This window comes from Sphaeramia orbicularis, chromosome 2 (assembly GCF_902148855.1).
Source record: "Sphaeramia orbicularis chromosome 2, fSphaOr1.1, whole genome shotgun sequence".
NCBI classification, from domain to species: domain Eukaryota; kingdom Metazoa; phylum Chordata; class Actinopteri; order Kurtiformes; family Apogonidae; genus Sphaeramia; species Sphaeramia orbicularis.
Window position 1 is genome coordinate 17,354,165 of NC_043958.1, and position 20,876 is coordinate 17,375,040.

General features: G+C 40.7%; 1 protein-coding gene across 1 annotated transcript; it reads right to left on the reverse strand.

Annotated features, from left to right (window-relative positions):
* Nucleotides 1-6,159: 6,159 nt before the first annotated feature.
* xkr6a (XK, Kell blood group complex subunit-related family, member 6a) lies at nt 6,160-18,359 on the reverse strand. Its single transcript, XM_030156588.1, is given in 5 exon segments — nt 6,160-10,343; nt 11,235-11,652; nt 12,270-12,466; nt 17,258-17,788; nt 17,790-18,359. Coding segments are annotated over 5 exon segments (1,689 nt in total). The 5' UTR covers nt 17,828-18,359; the 3' UTR covers nt 6,160-9,838.
* Nucleotides 18,360-20,876: the final 2,517 nt, after the last annotated feature.

A 20,876-nucleotide genomic window follows, 5' to 3' on the forward strand; every position in this document is an offset into this window, starting at 1 on the left:
TTGTGTTTGTTTTTTTGTTAGTGGAATGAAACTGCAGCGGGTTAGACAACGAAACATCATCCACTGAGCAAAATGTGTCCCAACACAAACAAACAATCGACAGTTTTATCTAGTAAAAGTTGGAGACCATTTCCACTATCTCACAATGAATGACCAACACTGTAAAAGTTATATTATAAATTATAATGACTGTATATGCTTTTTCTGTTTATTATTGTGAACTATAATTATGCGACTCAATGGGACCAACCTGGTTAAATAAAGGTTAAATAAATACAATCAAAATATAATCATATCTGTTCATTTTAATTATTACCTTTAATTGCCTTTTTCACTGTTATGATAGAAATATACTTCCAGTAGTGCAGGTTTATCCAAATAATGCTTCAGCGCATGTAGTGACAAAAGTCAGGACACTTGTAGGAATCATTTGAACCTACTTTAAAGGTAGAATTTTTTTTTTTTTTTTTGCAGCTGCAAGTTAAATCTCTTGTAAGAACCGTGTTTATTCTCACAAGCAATTAAACTGAATCTTAAACTCCAAATCTGCCTTTCCCAAAATTAGGGTCTGCACAAAACAGGTCAAGGAACTGCTTTTATTGGGATCGTACATAACGATAACATGATGTGTGAATAATTTTCCCTGATTAAAACAGATGAGAGTTTTCTAGTTTGTAAAAGATAAACTCAATGAAAGGATGAAAAGCAGAGAAGAGGCCCGAATCATACACAAACCGAGATGAAAATTATGTAAAAGATGCAACAAGATGTGAACGATGTAAAAGAATGATGTAAGAATTGTACAAAATGACGTAAGGAGATGAAAACAATGTAAATGACATGATGTAACATGGTGAAAATGACAGAAAAAAGCAATATAAGTTGCAGGAAGAAGATGAAAATGAAGTAAAAATGACATAAAAGAGACAAAAATGTGCATTCAACATTGTTTTGATGGTACAAAAGTCTGAAATGAGACAAAAAACAATGATATTATGGCAGTTTATGACGCATTTTTGTAAATTTGGGTCTCAGGTTTTCATAACCCAAGACGTCCTGATTTTGACATAAGATAAAGGCTGGAAAAATAAAAATTGCATCAGAAATCGCCTGGATTTTTGATAGTTAATTCTATTTACTTCTATTTACTTGATTTAATTTGAGTTAAATGTTCAGTTGGCTGGTTGTCTTCTAATAAATCCAAAAATAGTACATTTACAGCTGTTAATTTTTTTTTTTTTTTTTTTTTTTTTTTTTTGAGGGGCAGTGATGTCAGCTGACTTTAGCTGCAGAAATCCACCCTCTTTCTGCAGATCTCTCTTCTCTGTCCAAATCTCCAGACTAAATGTAAATATATGCATGCGTCCAGATCACATCTACAGAATCGAATCTGCAATAGGCAACTACATGTGTCAGTCTCAAATAAGCAAAAATTTTTTCCCTATGAATGGCACATGGTATGTGTTCCGCAGCCTGAAATCACAGTTAAAGAGTCGATGCAGAAATTTCATTTCGGCTCAAACCCTTTGAATTGCAACATCACTGCAGCTTTAATTGGGTGCCCATCCATATCCTAAAAACTTGCAGCTTTTTCACAGCACCTTGACTAAATAAAGCCTTGAAAATTGATGTAAACAATTCCTACAGGTATCCTGATTTTTGCTGATTACCTCCAAACGCTGTGTGTTGAGGTAAAGGCAGTAGATTTATTTCACTGCAGGCGTTTTTGGATTTTAAAAGCAGCTGAAGCACAGGTTTTACAAGTAATATTAACCATAACTGTTTCATTTACAGCCGCAGAAAAAATTATTAGACCATCAAGTCATCAAAAACAATGATTATGCAATCAAGTACTAACTCCTGTGTGTATCATGTGACTAAAACAGACAGAAAATAAAACATGAAATGCCTAAAAGCACTGTTTTTGGCAGTACAATGCCATAGATATTGATGTAAGAACTGAAGTGATTTTGGTTATTATCAAGAAAACATGGAAAATGACTAGATATCAGCTCTGAAATTAAAGTCTTATGAGCTATTTTTATTGTTATCATTATATTTGTCCGTACAAACGTACTTTTAGTTGTACCAGGCAAAAATGAACAAGAAATTGAAGAAAACAAGGGTGGTCTAATAATTTTTTCCGTGACTGTAGTCCCTCTTGAAGCCCATTCCGTTTGAACCAAATTGCACGAATTATGAATGGGATACAGCCATTTTTATTAGCTGTTTTCTGCCTTAACATGTCAAAATACCTGCACTTTCCTTTTGAGAAGAGTGGTGTTCTAAACTTTTCATAGCTATTGTAATTTAATTAAAAAATTGTGCTTTTAGTGAGTTTAGGGTAAAGATTTTATACTTTCATACAGTTTCATTCCACTAGTAAACTTCTTATTTATACATAAAACATCTGCATGATTGCAAGAAAGAAAAAAAACATTAAAAAAAATTAATAGTTATAATAAAATAACCTGTCAATCTTAATTTGTAAAAGGGCTGTGTGGTAAACATCTCCCATAACTCCTGCCTACAGATCTAATATCAGTGTGCTTTACACTCAGGACAACACGATGGCACAGACTCCTACGAAAACACAGTTTCCAGTCAGTTTTTCTTCTCTCGTCGTACATTCCGGATATTTATAGAGAACATTTACAACCAGTACATTTGATAAGAGCCATCTAAGCAAACTCACTGAACATAGATCCAACTGAGGAGGATTACCAGAAAAAGGTATTTACAATCGAAATGCCGACCACAAGAAAATAAAAGCTACTTCTGCACATTGAATCTCTAAAGCTACTTTTTTCTCAAGCTGAAGAACACAGTAGAAAAGCATGACCCAGACAAAATAAAAGCTCATTGTACATCTTATAGATACATCCACATTAAGTTGGAGTTTTGACCCTGCCCTGTGCTTATAGTGTCCAGACCTGAGTCAAATCACTGAAATCCTTCCAGCTCCTCCTCCATGATTGAGTAATTGTGCCAAAAATAATCATCCTGACGCTTTTTTCTTTTTTTTTTTTTTGTTACATTTGGTTGGATTTCAATTGGAGCTGGACCCAGATCTGGTCTGAGATCAGAAACAGCTTAGCGTCTGGCCTCGAGTTCAACAAAACCGTGATGAGTAATGATACTTTCACAGCTCTGGACCATGCAAGTCAAACTTTGGCTAAAAAAAGCATATGAAGCATTAGACGCATACGGTAGCTTACACTCACACATACACTCACAGACGCGCACATATACACACACACAAAGCCTAACCACAGGCCTCATATGCTTTGCAGACCCTGATAGTGGAACATTTATGAGTTTATCGGAAAAAAAAAAAAAAAAAAAAACTTTCCAGCTTCAGTTTTCACAATCAGGTCACTGACATTCCTGGAGGTTGCATCCATCCTGATATTCCCAATACAAAGGAACAATACTGCTTTTCCTTCCTAAGTTTCAATACACAAACCTTAGAGAAAAATAGAAATGAATTCTATAAAATCACCAAATTATCATCAACAAATGCAAAAAGTTTAAAAAAATGTAAACAAATGGCACACACCTGTGTACACCATGTTACACATCAACACCTTTGTGGTTTATAATCTCTTCACATCTTCCTTGCAAAACGGAAAAGGCATTAAATTAAACCAAATAAGCAGTACATGAGAACAGTGATGTGGTATTTTTGTAAAGGTTTTCCTTGCCCAGAACCTTTCTGTCTGTAGTCTTGCATAGCTGTGGATTTCTTTTAGCCATACAATAGCAACAAAACACTGGGTTAATTTCTAAGGCTCTGGTTTGCCTGGGTGATGGAAGAAACTTTTCATGAGCAGCAAAGCAGACTCAACTGTAAATATGGGTCCGAGCAAGTGTGACGATTGGGGAATAAAAGAAAAGATACAGATAAAGAGTAGATTTTTGCTGTTGTTTGCAAGTGAGGTGATAGCTGAGTCTGCCTGCTGCACACAAACAGTTCCATAATAAGGTGAAACTGTATTTTTTTGGTTGTGTCAGACCTGATTCAGTTGTGTTCGACCTGATCTGTGATTGGCTAGAGCTCTGGGTATGAAGTGGATCATGGTTCAGGTTGTGGGGCAGCTGCTCTGAAGCTATGCACAAACTTCCTCTTTGTTTTTGTTTTTTTTTTCTCTCCTTATTTTTTTATTTTTATTTTTTTCAATCAATCTAGAAGCACAGACGAAGCGAAACACTTGACCCATTTAGTTTCCTACAGGAGCACGTGTGCCCTCACGTCTAGAACATTCATGCAAGAAATTCACAAGCACAATCTGTAAAACTAAACTGTGTTTGTTTTCTCCTCTAGATGGCACATATTCGGTTTTAGGACCACGTGCTAACACAGTACAGGTTTGTCGTTTTTTTTTTTTTTTTTTTTAGGAGTTTCCTTTGCTTGATCATTGTACAGTGCATGTCCTTATTAGAGTGTACGAAAAATTAGCACCACCTTCGCAAAACTCATTAGCAAGTTCTTGTACAATGATTCATTAATTCCAGAAAAATAATCCACCTCCACTTTATTTATTTAATTATTTTTATGAGTGGATAAGGCATCAGAGCTTTTATGTGTCACTCAGTTTCACATAGACAGAAGGTGTTGCTGTTTTTATGTACACTCTTTACATGAGGAAACCCAGATTGAATGAAGTGTATGATTCAGTCAATCTGAATGTGAAACACTCTAAACATATTTGGCTAAATTCTTCAAACAACTTTAACCACAACTGTACAAAACCATCCGACTTGACTCGATAGCACCATATGAATATTGTTCCCAAATTATAAAGGGGTAGGGATTATTGGACGTTAGTGTGAGTGTGTGTTTTGTGTTGAAGCGGTGAGGTAGGGACACATCCCATGTTGTTGTTACACAGCTGTTGTTAGTCAACCTATGTGTACTAAGCGTATCTCCCCGCTGCAGGAGGAAAACCGTGTGTGTGTATGTGTGTGTATCGTGTATGTTGTGAGCGTGTAGACTAAGCACATCTCCCTGCTTTGGAGACTTGCATAGCTTCTGCAGGACAGGAAGAGCAGTTGTCCGTTTGGACGGAGCCTTTGGCACAGCCTTGGCAAAGACCTGAAGGCAGTACTCAAGTTGCACCATAGAATTCAAAGAGACAATCTGCCCTTATTGCACCATAAGTACATGTGTGTTTCATATTTGCACCATATGAAGTGGATTTAGCAGCCAATTGACTCTGTAGCTTGAATGTGTCGCACCATATGAACACTGATGCTGCTGCAGCTGTTCACCTACTGAATCTACTAACCCGCTTGCAGCAAATATACTAATTAGTCTTTTTTGTAATATCGACTAGCACCACAAAAAAGTAATGTAAGCTCATGTCTTGTTTGGATTGATTAAAACTTAAAGGGATACTTCAACATTTTTGGTGTTACTTTCTCTCAGGGGCACTTCATGACTTTATTTTCTCTCAGGGGCACTTCACAACTTCATAAAGATGATAGATAGGGCTGTAATGACTAATTCATCTTCTTTATTATTTTGTCTGTTATGAAAGGAGACAATGTGCAGTACAGTGGTAGAGTATAAAGCCACCATTAGGTTTGTTGTTTTAACGAGGTGGGAATGACCATATACAGTCGCGGAAAAATTTACTAAACCATCAAAAAAATTCATCCAAATCAATGGTTATGCAATCAAGTACTAACTCCTGTGTGTATCATGTGACTAAAACAGACAGAAAAGAAAACATGGAATGCCTAAAAGCACTGTTTATGTCAGTACAATGCCATAGATATTGATGTAAGAACTGAAGTGATTTTGGTTGTTATCAAGAAAAAAAAAACATGGATAATGGCTAGATATCAGCTCTGAAATTAAACTCTTATGAGCTATTTTTGTTGTTATAGTTATATTTGTCCAAACAAATGCACCTTTAGTTGTACCAGGGATTAAAATGAACAAAAAACTGAAGAAAACAAGGGGAGTCTACAATTTTTTTCCACGACTGTATGTGTATTTATCAGTCTGATAAATCCAGAATGTATAAGGCATAAGGAAATAGCATTAGAGACTAAAAGGGTTTAGTGTTAGATGCAGAACCCAAGCCAAAATAACAGTTGTTCCCCAGTTTATGTCTTTGACTAGTTTTGTTTCTAAGCTTTTAGGAGGTTTTGATGTCACACACAGTAGTAATAATGGTCCAAAATGACAAGAAATTGTAGAATTTTTCTACTGTAAACTGTTAAATGTTTACCCCACCTATGCACTTCGGTTTCCCACAAGCTTACAGAAAATGCTGAGACCTGTTAAAACCTTAGAAAAAAAACCATTCTCCACACGCCAAAGTATTCAGAGTCATATTTTTTGCAGAAAATATGAAATTTATAGTGCTAATCCAGTGGTTTCACTCAACACGTCAAATATTTCTTATTGTTAGAGCTACTTTTTGTTGGATTTGCGTGTGCTTTCAATATTATGTGCATATCTTTCTGTGTTTTCTTGTTATAGCTTAAGAAATAACAGTTAAAAAAACAACAAAGCTAAATAGTGGCCAAAGACTTTTGCACAGTTTGTATGACATTATTGCTTAATAAATTACTTCTTGTGCCAGTGTGTGAGAATTAGAGGGCTCAAATAGGGAATGTAGTATTCATAATGTTTTACATTAATGTATATTCTCCTATAACTATGAATTGTTGTATTTCCTTTAGGTGGATGATCTCTGTATATGTATAAAGAGAGTCCATCATGTTTACACGTCAGGCTTTTCTTATGCATTCCGGCATAACAAATATCCTTTGTATTTTCCAAGATGGTCTCAATAAGACATGGTGAACACATGGCTGCTACATGAACAACAGCCATTAGCAATAGACTGCTCTACTTCCTCTACTATTATTCTAACGATGAGTGATTTAGCCTATATTGCCATTTTCTGATGATACTACTTAGCCTTGTTTGTTTATTTACTTTACATTTTCTTTTCGACAAGTTTTCAAAAGTTTGCTTTACAGAACCTTGGTGGTAATCCTACATTCGACCAATTACATAACTTCTAGGGTTAGCTGTTCTCGCTGTGGTTAAATGAGCTCTGACCACCTAGATCTTGTGTGTTGACAGCTGGCGAGACATGTTAGCTGACCCCTTAACCACAGGCTAACGTCTAATATTAGCAGCAAGTTTCCCAGTATTGGAATATATGGTAAAAGGATACAGATCTGCACAAATACTGACTTCTAATCCTGTTTAGACTGTATCTCTGGTCAGATTTTGAAAGACGGTGATCACAAAGTTATAATCAGCCTTCTGATCACAATGACAACCAGTCCTGCTATTGACCTTCATCTGAAGTTCCCCTTCTGGTTGTGCCCCATGGGACATAACGGTATTACAGTCAATAGTGTGGGACAATTTCTTTAATTCTGTTATAATTACGCCATCATTTACATATTTAACATTTGTCAAGTGAAACAATCATTCTACAAGTCAGTGTGTTGCAAAATTGTTGAACTTACAAACCTAAAATACATAAATGACTACATACTGGAAGCGACGTCATCATAACTGTCTCTCTCATCAATCTGCACAGAGTCGCTGAAGATGTCTCTACGGCTTCAACATTACCAGACCTTTAGAGATCTTTGCCTCTTTTAATACTTTTTCTCCTCACTCTTGAAGAATGAGGTGAAATATGCTGTTACAGGCCCTTTTGGTGTGATGATGTGTATCACATGTTCATATGTTCATCATATGTGTAAATGTTCTGTTTCCACTGACTGTTCATATTAGGTCTGATGGATCACACCAGAAGGGAGAAGACTTCACCTCTCTATTGGTTCTTGATTATAGTCCTGTTGGCACCACTCTGGAGCCAGTTTTCCTGGCCCTGAGCTAATTCTTTGGCGGTTGGAACAGAAAAAACTGGCTCCAGATTAGATGAGACACTGGCTCTGGAACTACCTCAGTGTAAAATCAGTATAAGTAAGTAATTAATAAGATGTAAAAAAAAAAAAAAAAGACCTTGAGTTGTCAGTTTCCCTAAAATGACTTAACAGAAATCTACTGCACTCCTTTATTGTACAGATATTGGGATTACCACTATCCAAAAATGCTGAAGTATCCATTTTTAGTCTCTTAGAGCCCATTTAAGGTCATTATCTTTCTCTTCCACGTGCTGGATCCTCTTGGACAGCAGCATTGATAAGAAGAATGTATGTTTGTGTTCATCTGGTCTAAATGCACCATCTGAAATAGCTCATGGCTGGGTTTCACCTGCTCTACCACAGACAGGGGACTTGAAAAAAATGTGGTTCAGCACAAAGCAAAGTATGTTTTCTTTAACCCTTCCAAACCCATGTTTTTATTCGGTGCCGTGCGGTGTTAAGGCGGCCCCTGACGGTGTGTGATTTCAGGAGCAACGATCTGCTGACGGGCTGATGACTGATAACTTGGCTCACTTCTTGTCATCTGCCAATGTAACAGCTTGGATTACAGGGATAAACAAACAAAAAAATAAATAATGAGCCATGCATCACAGCTCAGCCGTGGGTGGCTTTGGAGGAGTTGGTGTTGGACATATTACAGAAGAAGTCATTTGGGGAAGGGAGGGGGGGGGGGGGGGGGTTGAAGCTGTTTTATATCAGCTTCAGTGGCAGCACCCTGTTAGTGTGGGACCAGGATGATTAAGACACCACAAAAAGAAAAATGCATTGAAAATAGATAAGAAATAATTAGTCTTTCATTTTGTTCAAAGTGTGAGTCGTGATTTCATCATTGTCTGGCAAGTTACACCAACGCAGCAAGTTTTTTTTTAAGCTACGGAGGAAAAATTAGTAAGGAACCATTTACCTTAAAAACAATCTATCATAAACTTTACAGATTATAAGTTTTTCATTTAATCACTGGTAAGGTACTTCAAGACTTAAAACCATTAACATTTAAATACTTAAAGTGTTGCCAAGTTTGTTTTTTCAGGTATTTCAAACGGAAAACCACCTGTTTGTCTTCTGCAGAGTTAAGTTTTGCACATTCCTTGAATAGTTTTCACTGGAGATGCCTCAGAAAAAGGAACATTGAATTATTTTACTGTTATCGAGATTCATTTTCAGCATTATTTTTTTTTACTTGTCTAGCTAATGTTCAAAACTATCTAATTACAGTCCAAACAAACTGAGTTGAGTGCAAATTTTGAATGAAATTTAATGAGCACACAAGATGCCATTATCCTCCCTGTCTCCATCTTTCCCATCATGCTTTGCTACTTGCAAATAACTCCATACACTATTGTTTCCAATCACTTTGTCCCCAGTCGACGACAACAAACAGGACATTAAAAAGACTCCTTCTGTACATAGAAAATATATACACTACCTTTGACTAGACTAACAACAATGTGGTCACAAACTCCTTTTATTAAAAGTGACATCTGTTCGTTCTTTGTGTCACGTCTTTTGCGTTTTTATTCTAGTGAAACCCTGTCAAAGTGTGGTGCAACGTTAACGGCATGCGTGGACTCTGATGACATACTGCGCTCATGTAAAATTTTTTTCCTGTATTTTCCTCACAGCAGAGCACAGATATGTGAAATCAAATTAATGGGAAAAGGGGGGGGGGGGGGGGGGGGGGGGGGGTGGACTCGTGCTGAAGCAGCTTGTTGAGTCATGGCCGTGGGACCTGCAGGTTGTGCATGCCTGCAAGGAACATGTGTGTGCATGACTATGTGTGCATGTGCAAGTGTAAGAGATTGCTTTTGTGTCTGTGTGTATGTATGAAGTGTGTGAATGTGTTTTGAACTATGTTTTTTCATATACATGTTTCTCATGGTGCATGTGTGCTCTTGTGTGTGTTTGTGTGTCAGAGTGAGGATTCATACTGGAGTAGTTCATACAGTAAGGGTCCGTCGCGGTAACGGATGCCCACAGCAGCAGGCGTTATGTACTGCAGGATGTTTATAGTCCTCCGCAGGCGCCTGTCTACATAGTGGGCATCCCACGCCGGGTAACGCTTCCTGGGCATGTCGATCTTTATAAGTGGGCCTTCGGGCTTGGTGGTTGGGGGTGTCGACCTCACCTGGAAGACGGGAAGACACGTCTCGGCCACATCTTCCTCCGTCTGGGACTTGGTCATATGGGCTGGGGTGGGTGGAGCGCTGGGTGGGGCCGAGGGGGGCAGAGGGAGACCCCAGAGCAGCTGGGCGCAACAGGAGGAAGCGGGGCTTGGCTGGAGGTGGGCGGTGGCAGGGTGCAGGAAGCCGTAGTACAGCAGCATGACCAGGACACCACCGGCAAACGTCAGGTAGACACCACACAGCGCTGGGACGGCGTAGGAGTCGGTCAGCACCGGGTCCCTGTAGGCATACCTGAAGGTAGACAAGATACAATAATCAGGTTCATGTATGTCTGACACCATGCACAGCTATGGAACAAAAATAAGACCAGTCAGTTAGTATTTACGTGTATGTGTTTGAGTAAAATGAACATTTTTGTTTGTAACTTTGCTCAGTTCTATCATTTAGAGCATTTACTTGAACAGATTTGTTACAATAACCCTGCCTTTTACATTGCTATTGGTTGTTTTATGTCATTCCTGATGCTAAAACCATAGCAGCTCGGCTTTGTTTGATGTCTTATGACCAGTCGTCTTCCTCTTGATCTCATCCCAGACTTTCAGTCAAGGGCACAATGTGTAAGATTTAGGGGTTAGATTTTCTCCTTTTTTTTATATTTTATAGTCTGTGGGATCCATTGTGCCCTTTAGACCATCATCGCACTATCTTACAAATTTATGTCAACAATATCCATGTCTGCATTCTCTAATTATCACATTATGTTATTTATGAATGGGTAATGGTGGTCAATGATACCAATGTGCAGCATATATGTATATATTGCATCATTTGATGCACAATGTGTAAGATTTGGGGGAAACATTTTCTCCTTTTCTATATTTTATAGTCTGGGATCCATTGTAAAAGTACAGTATTGTTAATTACAGAGTGATTCAGGGTCTTTTTAGCAGCCGCTTTATGGGAGTGGGAGACCCCCATTGATTATACATTGAACTTATGACACAGTTCACTTACTTTTATACTGAGGTTTTCGTTGTTCTATTGTTCCATGAATTGCTATTGTTACAGAAATTCACAGTCAGTGCATCTCCAGTTCATCAAACCATGGGCTCTTTGTCACTGCCACCAGCTGTTTTCTTTTATTTTTCCATCTGTCTGTATATTAATATTCTAATAACTTACCAAAGCCCAGTGAGGATGGTGTTCTCGGCCAACACCACGGTGTAGTACGCCACCATCCGGGAGCGCGTCCTGCCCTCTTTGACGTTAAACCAGCAGAAGATGTAGACAATGCCAACCACCATATTAAAAAGCACCTCCTCCCACTTGGACATGCAGAAGTCGGTGCCGCCGTGCACCACCCAGAAGGCCATAGCGCACCAGTGGATCACCACAAAGATGCCGAAGTAGATGTGAAAAAGGGATGCGAAGAGGGCGAGGGAGAGGACGCGTGACGAGATGGTGAAGAGGCGCCAGAAGAGGTGTAACAGAGCTCCACGATAACTCATGCTGCGCTGGTCATCACGAGAGTCCCGCAGCAGCTTGTGGTAGGAGGCCAGGACCCAGGCGAGGGACAGGAGGGAGGCCAGGGAGGAGATGCCTACATCAAAACAGACATAAGTGTAAGAAGTGCTTATTCGAAAGTATGAATCATGCTTTAAAAGTTAGTGACGCTAAAGTATCTTGGCATAACGTCATGTTGAGTCAGTGGCAGTGCTTTGGATAATTTAAGCTTGTCCTTAAATAAGAGGTGGCATGTGAGTCGACATTTAGTAATGATGTTTAACACTATGAGTCTAAAATATAAAAGCGTCAATCGCTGTGTGCTATCACCCTCCGGAGCTAGTCACATATTTGCATTAAAGTAAAAGGTGTCTCTGTAATTTCACAGTGATACGCATGAATAATACCAGTGGGTGGCCCACTAGGTGATACATTTCCTGGATGATTAAAAAAAGAAGAGGCTGACGGACTTGGACTCACATTTATGACTGTTGCGGAAGTACCTGAACAAAAATCATTGTGTGAAATCCGGACCCGGCACCATCTGCAGCCTCACATTACTGAGTAGGATGTGTGCAAATTGCTAATTACTGTTTGTGCAGCAGCTGATTTGTATATGCTTTGTGAGATACATAATAACATGGTATCATTGTGCCAGGAGGTTGACTGCTCTTTGAACATCGGTCCGCTCAGCGCAGTCAGCGGTGCACCTACACTGCAGCGTCTCAGCCCGGTTCTCCTGGATCATGATGCAGAGCTGTAGGACCAGCTGAGGCGCAGACTCCAGGAACGTCTCCAGCAGCCGCAGCATGTTGACGTCGGCATACTCAAACATCATGGCCCAGTACCAGCGCCGTTGGTGCTCCTTCTGGCGACGGGACATGACGCCCAGATACAGTGTCCTGATGTACCTGCATGGTGGGAGAGGTTAGATTTTTAGACATTTTTAACAAAACCTTCCTGTCGTAGTAATTATCATGAGCAGAGCTACTAACAATTACAAACTATCGCACATTCTCCCGCATGGTAAAAAAACAGCTACTCTCTAACCAAACCTGTAGCCACAATATAATATAATGTAAACATGCTTAGAGTGTGTGTGACAGACTGCAGTGGGACGAATACGAGTGAATGGTTGGATGTGAATGAATTTTTTTATATAAATGGAGTTACAGAAATGTATTTTTTTAACTGATTTTTGTATGTTTTAATTTTTATTAATGTCTGCGCAGGGACTATAGGTGGAAATTAGCACTAGTGCTACAACTTGGCACACTACATCTCTCTTTTTTAAGGTTAATGTATATTGTGGATTGTCCCTGTCTAAATAAATAAATAAAATGAAATGAAATGAAAATGAGCAAAACCTGTTAATTTGACCTTTGTATTTCAATTGACCTCACCTTATAAATGACTACAAAACCTACCATGACATTCACCCCCAAAATAAACCTTTTATTTAAAACATATTAATTATTCCACTTGTCTTCTCTAAGCAAATGTTGCTGGTAGAGTACAAAACAGCTAAGTGCTCAAAGAGCTGCAGCACAGAACAAAACATAAAGTAGGTCCACAAACCTTGATATGCTTGAAGATGAAAAATACTATTCAAACCACTGTACCTGCCTGAATAAGGGCTTTTTGTAATGCCATATGAGTACTTTATTTTCTGAAGTTCAGTTCTGATTTGTTGGACTGGAGAGTAAATAGAACATAGTACACTGATACTGTATTTTACACACAAAAAAAGAAGAAAATCATTAATTGTATGTACCAGTAGCATGTCACAAACTACATTTCATATCAGTCAGATAAATGTAATGGGACAGACAAGACAAGGCTTTGTATAGAGAAGTAGGGATGCATCTAAAAATAAAATGCATTTAAGAGCATGATGGTTTATGTGTAAAATAAAGAGATGTGTGTAGAACAGTAATTATACATTGGCTATTGACAGCTCTGGTTCAATAACAGCAGCCATGATTGATTGTGCACTTCAGCTCAGCCTGACCTAAAATCTTTTGTTAGAAATGATCGACATTCACTGGCATATCTACTATTCTTTTTCAGCAGATCCATATTTCCTGTTTGGTGTATTCATTTGATCTTTATTTGTATGGGGTGGCCCACAGACAGCGGCTCTCTGTCTTGTTTATGTGCACTCCTGCGTAAAACAGGACAATAGGAAACAAGCCAAAAATACACACAAAAACATTACATAGTTACAGTACAGTATAGAATATGAACAAGCACAAATAGTTTCAGAAAACACATACACTCAGATCGCTCAAATTCAGCCACAAGGGCCTCAAAGAGAGCATATGTCCAATCTCTTTTTGTAAATGGAGCATAAAATTTGAAAGTCTATTTCCCAGTCCCGGTTTAGCATGATGATTTTTGAGGGCTGAAAATCTCGGGACCTTGTGCAGTGCGACATCTGGTCAAAATTATTACGCAATGGGCTTATCACAATTATTTGAGCTAACTGCAATCATTTCCATATTTAAGGCAATCGTCTCCATGCAGCTGTGTAAAAACAGCTTGACGAAACTGACAAATGTCTTATTTCCATCACTATTTAATTTTCTCCAGTTCAGAATTGACTAGTCATTTCTGTTTCTTGTCTATTGGTAGCTGTTATTCTCATTGATTTCTGTTCCATATTTGAGTAGTAGGCTTTGTCTTTAAGTTATTTTATATGTCAAATCTGCCTGGTGAAATTTCTGCTAAAATGTCACAAAATTCAAATCTGCTTCTTCTTGATTATGTGTACTATCTGTCAATAGATAAATTATTATTACATTCATACTATAGTAGTGGCATGAAAACAATAAAAGAACGATCACATATGTCCATCCTACATGAATGTGATGCCTTATATCCAACAAATAAAAAGTAAGAACATACCTTCAGGCAACTGTTTTTTTTTTTTCCTGGATAGATAATTAGTAGATAAAGACCTCTTTTTGCTCCTTCTTTTGTTGAATTTTTCTGAGGAAACCAATCCTATCCAAAAAGTTCTGACCCACAGCTCTACTGAATTTGTTTCATTAAATTTCCTTGGCTTCATGATAATTAAAACTCTCTATGAATCCATTTTTATCCACATATATATATTTATATATATATATATATATATATATATATATATATATATATATATAATATATATATATATATATATATATATATATATAATACAAGATCTGCAGATATGGGAATGTACAGTATGTGTGGGTGGTATGGAGGCAGAGATTTCAATTAAAAATGCCTCGGGGCACTCACCAGAATGTGCATATGTGTTGTGTGCACACATGCATGTATATACAAATGACACCTCTCTGCTTCCATATTGTGTATTCCTGCTGTAGGTGCACGGGTGTCATTCCGTGTGTGCATGTTTTTCTCCTACATTATGCATAGCTCTGTATGAGCAGCTATTACAGCCAGCTGGTATGAAACATACATGCTAAAACGGCATTACATAAATTATGCACCATCCATAGGAAAACTGCTACACAAGCATCCATTTTCACAGACGTCTGTTAATAATACTTCCCATTTCAAGGTAAATTATGGATTTTCTAGCTTTAAATGAAGATACATTGCTCAGTCTTGCTGTTTGTCCTTGACTCAAGAACAGTGAAGGATAAAGTGTGATTGGTTGTGTCTTTAAAATTGTCTGTAAACAAGATTTCCTCAATTTGGGGATGGATGGAGGCTTTACTGTGCAGTGTGGCAGGTGACCCTGACAGGCCACTTACCGTCCTGACATGGGAGGATGTGGTGTACATTATTGCAAACCATATGCACCGACTACAGTCGATCCCCTCCACCCCACCCCCACCACTCTCACTGAACAACCCTCCCCCTTTCCCTCATCTTTCTCCCCTCCCCCATTTTACTCCCACTGTGAGTGTAGCAACCTCTTCTCCTCCTCCTTCTCGCCGCCACGGTCCTCGCCATCTCTTAGTGATCTGTCTCAATCAGGCCGTACCATTTCCTCCCCCTCCCCCTCCTCCTCCTCCTCCCTGTCTTCTCCTCCTTCTCCTGCTCCTCCACTGACTTCTTCCAGGTGGGAGAGTCCATTGTGCCAGGCTGGGGGGTGAACGACTGGGTGGGGTGGACAGTGGAGGTGGACGGAGGCAAAGTCGACTTTCTTTAGTATTTGTGCGGGAGAGCTTGTTTAACCTACAACTACCAGAGAGACTGGAACTGAGGAGCTGAGTCTCTAGCTCGACAGGACGTAAACACACACTCATTACTCTGCTCTCCCTGCTGGCCGCCCAGAGGCAAGAGGACACCATTAGGGAGTCTTCTCAGAGAGAGGGGTGGGGAGAGAATGAGTAAGTGAACACTGTCCTCGTATAGATAGAAAGTATGCACACTACTGTTTCTACTACAACTACATACAAAAAGCAAGGAAAGCAAGAATGCCACAGGAAAGGCATGTGTGTGAGAAAACACTTTTTCCCGCCAATGCTTTTAGCACTACCATTATCACCTCTTGTTGTCCAACTGTGTGTACGCCGTATGTGTAGATGTGCATTTGTGTATGATGGAGAGAAAAAGAGAGAGAGGGGGAGAGCATGATGATGTGTTGCCAGAAGCGCAGATGCTTTTCCTCTTTGTACTCTCCATGCATGCTGACACTCATGGGAAGAGCCGTGACACCGTTTTTCCACTGGTCACACACGCTGACACGCATGGGCACACACACGCGCTTCTACAAAGACATGCCTGCATGTATGCACACACACAAAACCAACCTGTGCACAGACAGCACACACACGGGCCTGGATGCTTTGTCTTGTGACTAAAGTGAACTAATAGGACAGAAGAGCTATCCATGGTGCTGGATTAGAGACAGGCTGTCAGCACCATGGACAGCGGTTTAGATTAAAATACAATTCATCTCTAGTTCTGTGTGGTTATAGTTTTTACTGTTTATTACACAGTGTTCAATTTGTGCTACAATTACTCTGTACTTCAACTCATAGTAGACAGTGACTTGTGTCCTTCAGCCACCAGTCCAAGTTTTCATTTACAATTCTAAACATCTAAGTGTATGAGTAATGAGTACACTTCAGTATCTCAATACTGATACTGCAAAACACTATTGATTTTTTTAGTCGTTATATGTAAAAGATGTGTGGCTGACCTTGTTTCATTTTGTGTTGTGTTGGTATAAAAATGAAGACATAACTGTCTTACTGAATGGAAGTTTTACTCAGATTTACACTAAACAGTTATCCTAAAATTAGACTGAAATATTGCAGTACATTGCTATTGAATGGAGTCTCTCTAAACTATCATTCTCCCCAATCTACAGGCCCCTATTAACTTTCAGGTGACCCTAAAAAAGTGAAAGTGGGATGTCTCTGCTGTCTTTTTGTGTCTCCCTTGCTGTCTCTCTGATTGTCTCTCAGTATCCCCCTTTCATTCCCAGACAGTAACTGAAGCGCCTGAGAGGTCACAGAGAGCTTTTTTCATGCTCTCCTCTAACTCTTCCTCTCCTGCCTGTCAGAGTGAAGCAGGCTTTCTTTTCTTCTAGTTACATTGACTGGACATGCCACTCAGCCCATTAGCAAATGCAAAGTGTGAGGAGCAGAGATCTAATGTGTGTAAAAGGGGGGGGGGGGGGTGTCGAGGGAAAGGGAGGGTGTGTTTGTTTGGGATCAGGTGTGTGTTGTTTGCTTTACCTCCACACTTGTCCCAGCTGGAGGATGTGTATGGTGGCCTGCCACAGCCAGATGGTGGCCAGCTGCAGTCGGTCCCTGCCGGGATAGAGGCACCCCAACGCCACCGCGCCCCTCTTGGTCAGTCCCTCCACCTCCCCGAGCCCTCCACCTGTGTAGTCCTGCACGAACCAGCGGAAACTCAGAATCTGGACCAGCACCGACGGCACCAGCACGAAGAAGAGCGTGAGGCCGAACCAGAGGTAGTCCTGCCTCCGGTAGTAGTCCACCGCCAGGCACAAGTCAGTGCCAACATCCCAGAAAAAGACGAGGAGAGCAAGAATGATCCAGAGGCAGTCCAGCCACAGCTGCTCCCGGGGAGGGCAGTGAGTCTCCCGGATACCGACCCCGCCGGGAGCCTGGCCCCCACCGAGCAGGGAGCCCAGGCAGGCTGAGCGGCAGCCCCAGTAGCAGGCGGAGGTGCGGCAGCACTGACAGATGTGGATCGCGGCGGAGTCCAGCGGCTCCTCAGCGTCACATCGTACAACTGTGCAAACCGACCCCCGCTTTGCCGCCGTCCGACTGGGCGGCCATGTCCCCCTTCCCACTCCTGCCCTCCTTTGAAACGCACGACAACCGCACCGTTGTGCTTGTCCGCGGGGCGCGGATACCACGTCACTTCCCAGATACCTGCTGTCTCCTTCCCTCAAGCGCCGCGGCGACTGCTGTGTCTCTTTCCCGCCCGGGGAAAGAGCCATCAGAGCCGGCGGCCGCGCGACGGCGGCTCCCCTTCTTCCTCGTCCGGTCGAGACACCGCCACCGGACGCTCGTGAGCAGCGGCAGCAGCAGCGGAATCCGTTCTAGTCCAGGAGCCCCGCATCATACCGTCCTGCGCGCGCGGTCATCTAGGGCGACTGGAGGCTATGACGTAATGCATCTCCCGCGGTTCTCAAGACGTGTGAGGTGAACGTGTGTGGGCTGTGTGATGCACCTGACACCGGACTTTAATTACTCAGACCTCGAGCTGATCAAAGCTTCCTGTCCACTCAACCGGAAGACCCCCCACTCCCGCCTGTCATCCCACCTGCGCTCAGGCTGCAGGTTCCCGGGATCCGCTGCCAGCCATGTCCGCTCCGCTCCTTTCCGCAGCTCCAGCCCCTCTGCAGCTCCGCTTCTTCCCCACTCCTCACTCTCTCTCTCTCTCTCTCACACGAACACTCTCACTCCGCCCTCTACCGGATAACGACTTCACCCCTGAATCCACATCTGCACGCGGGCACGCGCACGCACACGCGCGGGGAACTATAGGGGGGTCGTGCAATAGAATAGCCCACTGTGCTCTGGAAAGAGACCGACTGCTTTCCCAGAAAAAACTGCTCACTTCCTCCACCTTGAAGATGGAGGAAATGAGTTTTTCACCTTCTGACATTCATTTTTCTATCAGTAGTTCACCAGACTTCTTTCTCCTCATCCATCTCTCCCTTTCTCTCTCCACTGTCAGTCCATCCATCCCTTCCATTGGGCTGACTGCCCTGTAGCTCTGCCAGCCTAATCAGCTGTAACATATGTGTGTGTGATCCCTGCTAAGCAAGCAGGGAGATGGAGAGGCAAAGGTTTAGGAGTTTGTGTGTGTGTGTGTGTGTGTGTGAGTGTGTGTGTGTGTGTGTGTGTATGCATGTGCGTATATGTGTGTGCGTGTATGTTAGAGAAAGGAGCTAAAGGGACTGGAAAGCTGACTTGAAGATAGAGAAAGAGAGATGGATTTAGGAATTAGAGGAGGGATGAAAAAGAGACTGAGAAAAATATAGAAAGACAGAAGAGGTGATCCAGGATCAGGCAGCCCAAAGACTGGAAAGACTGACAGGAGGAATGTGGGAGGATGGCTGGAAGATTAAGGAATTTGTGGAAGGATGAAAAGGGCGTGTCAGAGCTGGAGACAAATAAAGCAAACATTTGGGAAGGATGGAGCCTGAAAAAGGAGAGGGTAAAGACTGAGGAGGAGCCATTAGCAAAGGAATAGAGAGGAAGTGAAGAGGAGTTTTAAAGAGTCGGGAAGGTCAGGGAGAGAACATTTGAAGGACGGAGATAGATTTAGAAGTTAGACGAGGGAAGGAAGGGCCTGAAAAAAGAACATGAAACAGCTGGATTTAGGAAGGAATGGAAGAATGTATCCAGAGATGTATTCCAATTAAGATACTGATCAGAGTAGAATCATATCCCTCTGGAGATATGCACACATAATATAGGCTACAACCCAAAACACGTGCCTGCTCTCACAGTCACGCTCACACGTTTAATTTCTTCCCCACACATTGAAATATGCAAGCATGCACTGCATCTCTTTATCGCACACTCGCACAGCCGAGCTTCTCGTCCTCTGAAGCACGTTTCCATGCAAGCACTTGCACTTTCTCTCTGTCCACTGGAGATTAGCCTCTCTGTTGTCATGACGACTGTAGCTGTGCGGCTGAAGGATTGGGGGAGAGAGAGAGAGAGATGGTTGTATAGCCTTGTGACTGTATGCACATATGTATGTGTGTGTATGAGTGTGTGAGAATGATATAATGAGGACTCACATTGAGGGCTATTTCACTGACACCTGGACTCGGGGCTAATTACACCAAATATTTCCAAAGGCAGAGAAATGGGATATAAACACCCGCAGGGACACATCAGCAATAACCTGGAAGATGTTTGGCACTATCTCTATTTATTTACACAAATTCCAATTTCAATATTTAGAAAAGTTCTGCTGCTTCTCTCTAGTGTGTTACTTAGAGTTTGTTGATAACACGTACATGTACGTACTTATCATTATAAACCATTTATTAATGCCTTTTTCTGCAGCAAAACAGTCTACAGTGATGAATTTGAATGGTTTTCACTCAACCTAATTTATTAATATTAAGGAAGAATGTTGTACATGAATCTTAGTTTGCTTTGCACATTATGGGCTTTCTTAGATGATAGTGTCACAAGTCTCACAATAGTACAGAAGGACATTAAACTCAAGGAAATGGTCTCTTTTAATACATTTAAAGTCATTTTAAATGAATGGGAAAGGGACAAATTTGGATGTAGATGTTTTTTGTAATTGTTTGAATTGGGTTTGGCTTTGAGATGCTTTAAGGAACATTGTTGTTATACTTTTAGTACCTTTTGAAATAATGGTGACGTTTTATATGTATGTTCTTATCAGTTTTAAGTTTGTTTTTAGTACTGACTCTCATTGTGTTTATGTATATTGGTGTGGATGTATGGCTGCAATTTTCATTTTGTGTAACTTCTGCTGCTGCTGCTGCTGCTGCTGCTGTCTTGGTCAGGACACTCTTGAAAAACAGATTTTTAATCTCAATGAGCTTTTTTTTTTCCTGGTTAAATAACGGTTATGATAATAGTAATAATAATAGTATTTAATAAATGTCAATTACGGTGTCCAGCTGACTATTATTGAATTCTAACTCTCACTATGGTCCTTCACATCTTTGTGCACTTTTTGCAGAAGCTTTTAAGATTGTAAAGCTTTTACTTTTGATGACTTTATGCTCTCTTGTACAAGCTTTTGGGTTTCATTCATTTGTAAAATCAGATAACTCATTTGTATGTACTCAAGGTCACATTTAGTATAGCTACAAATGTCAGT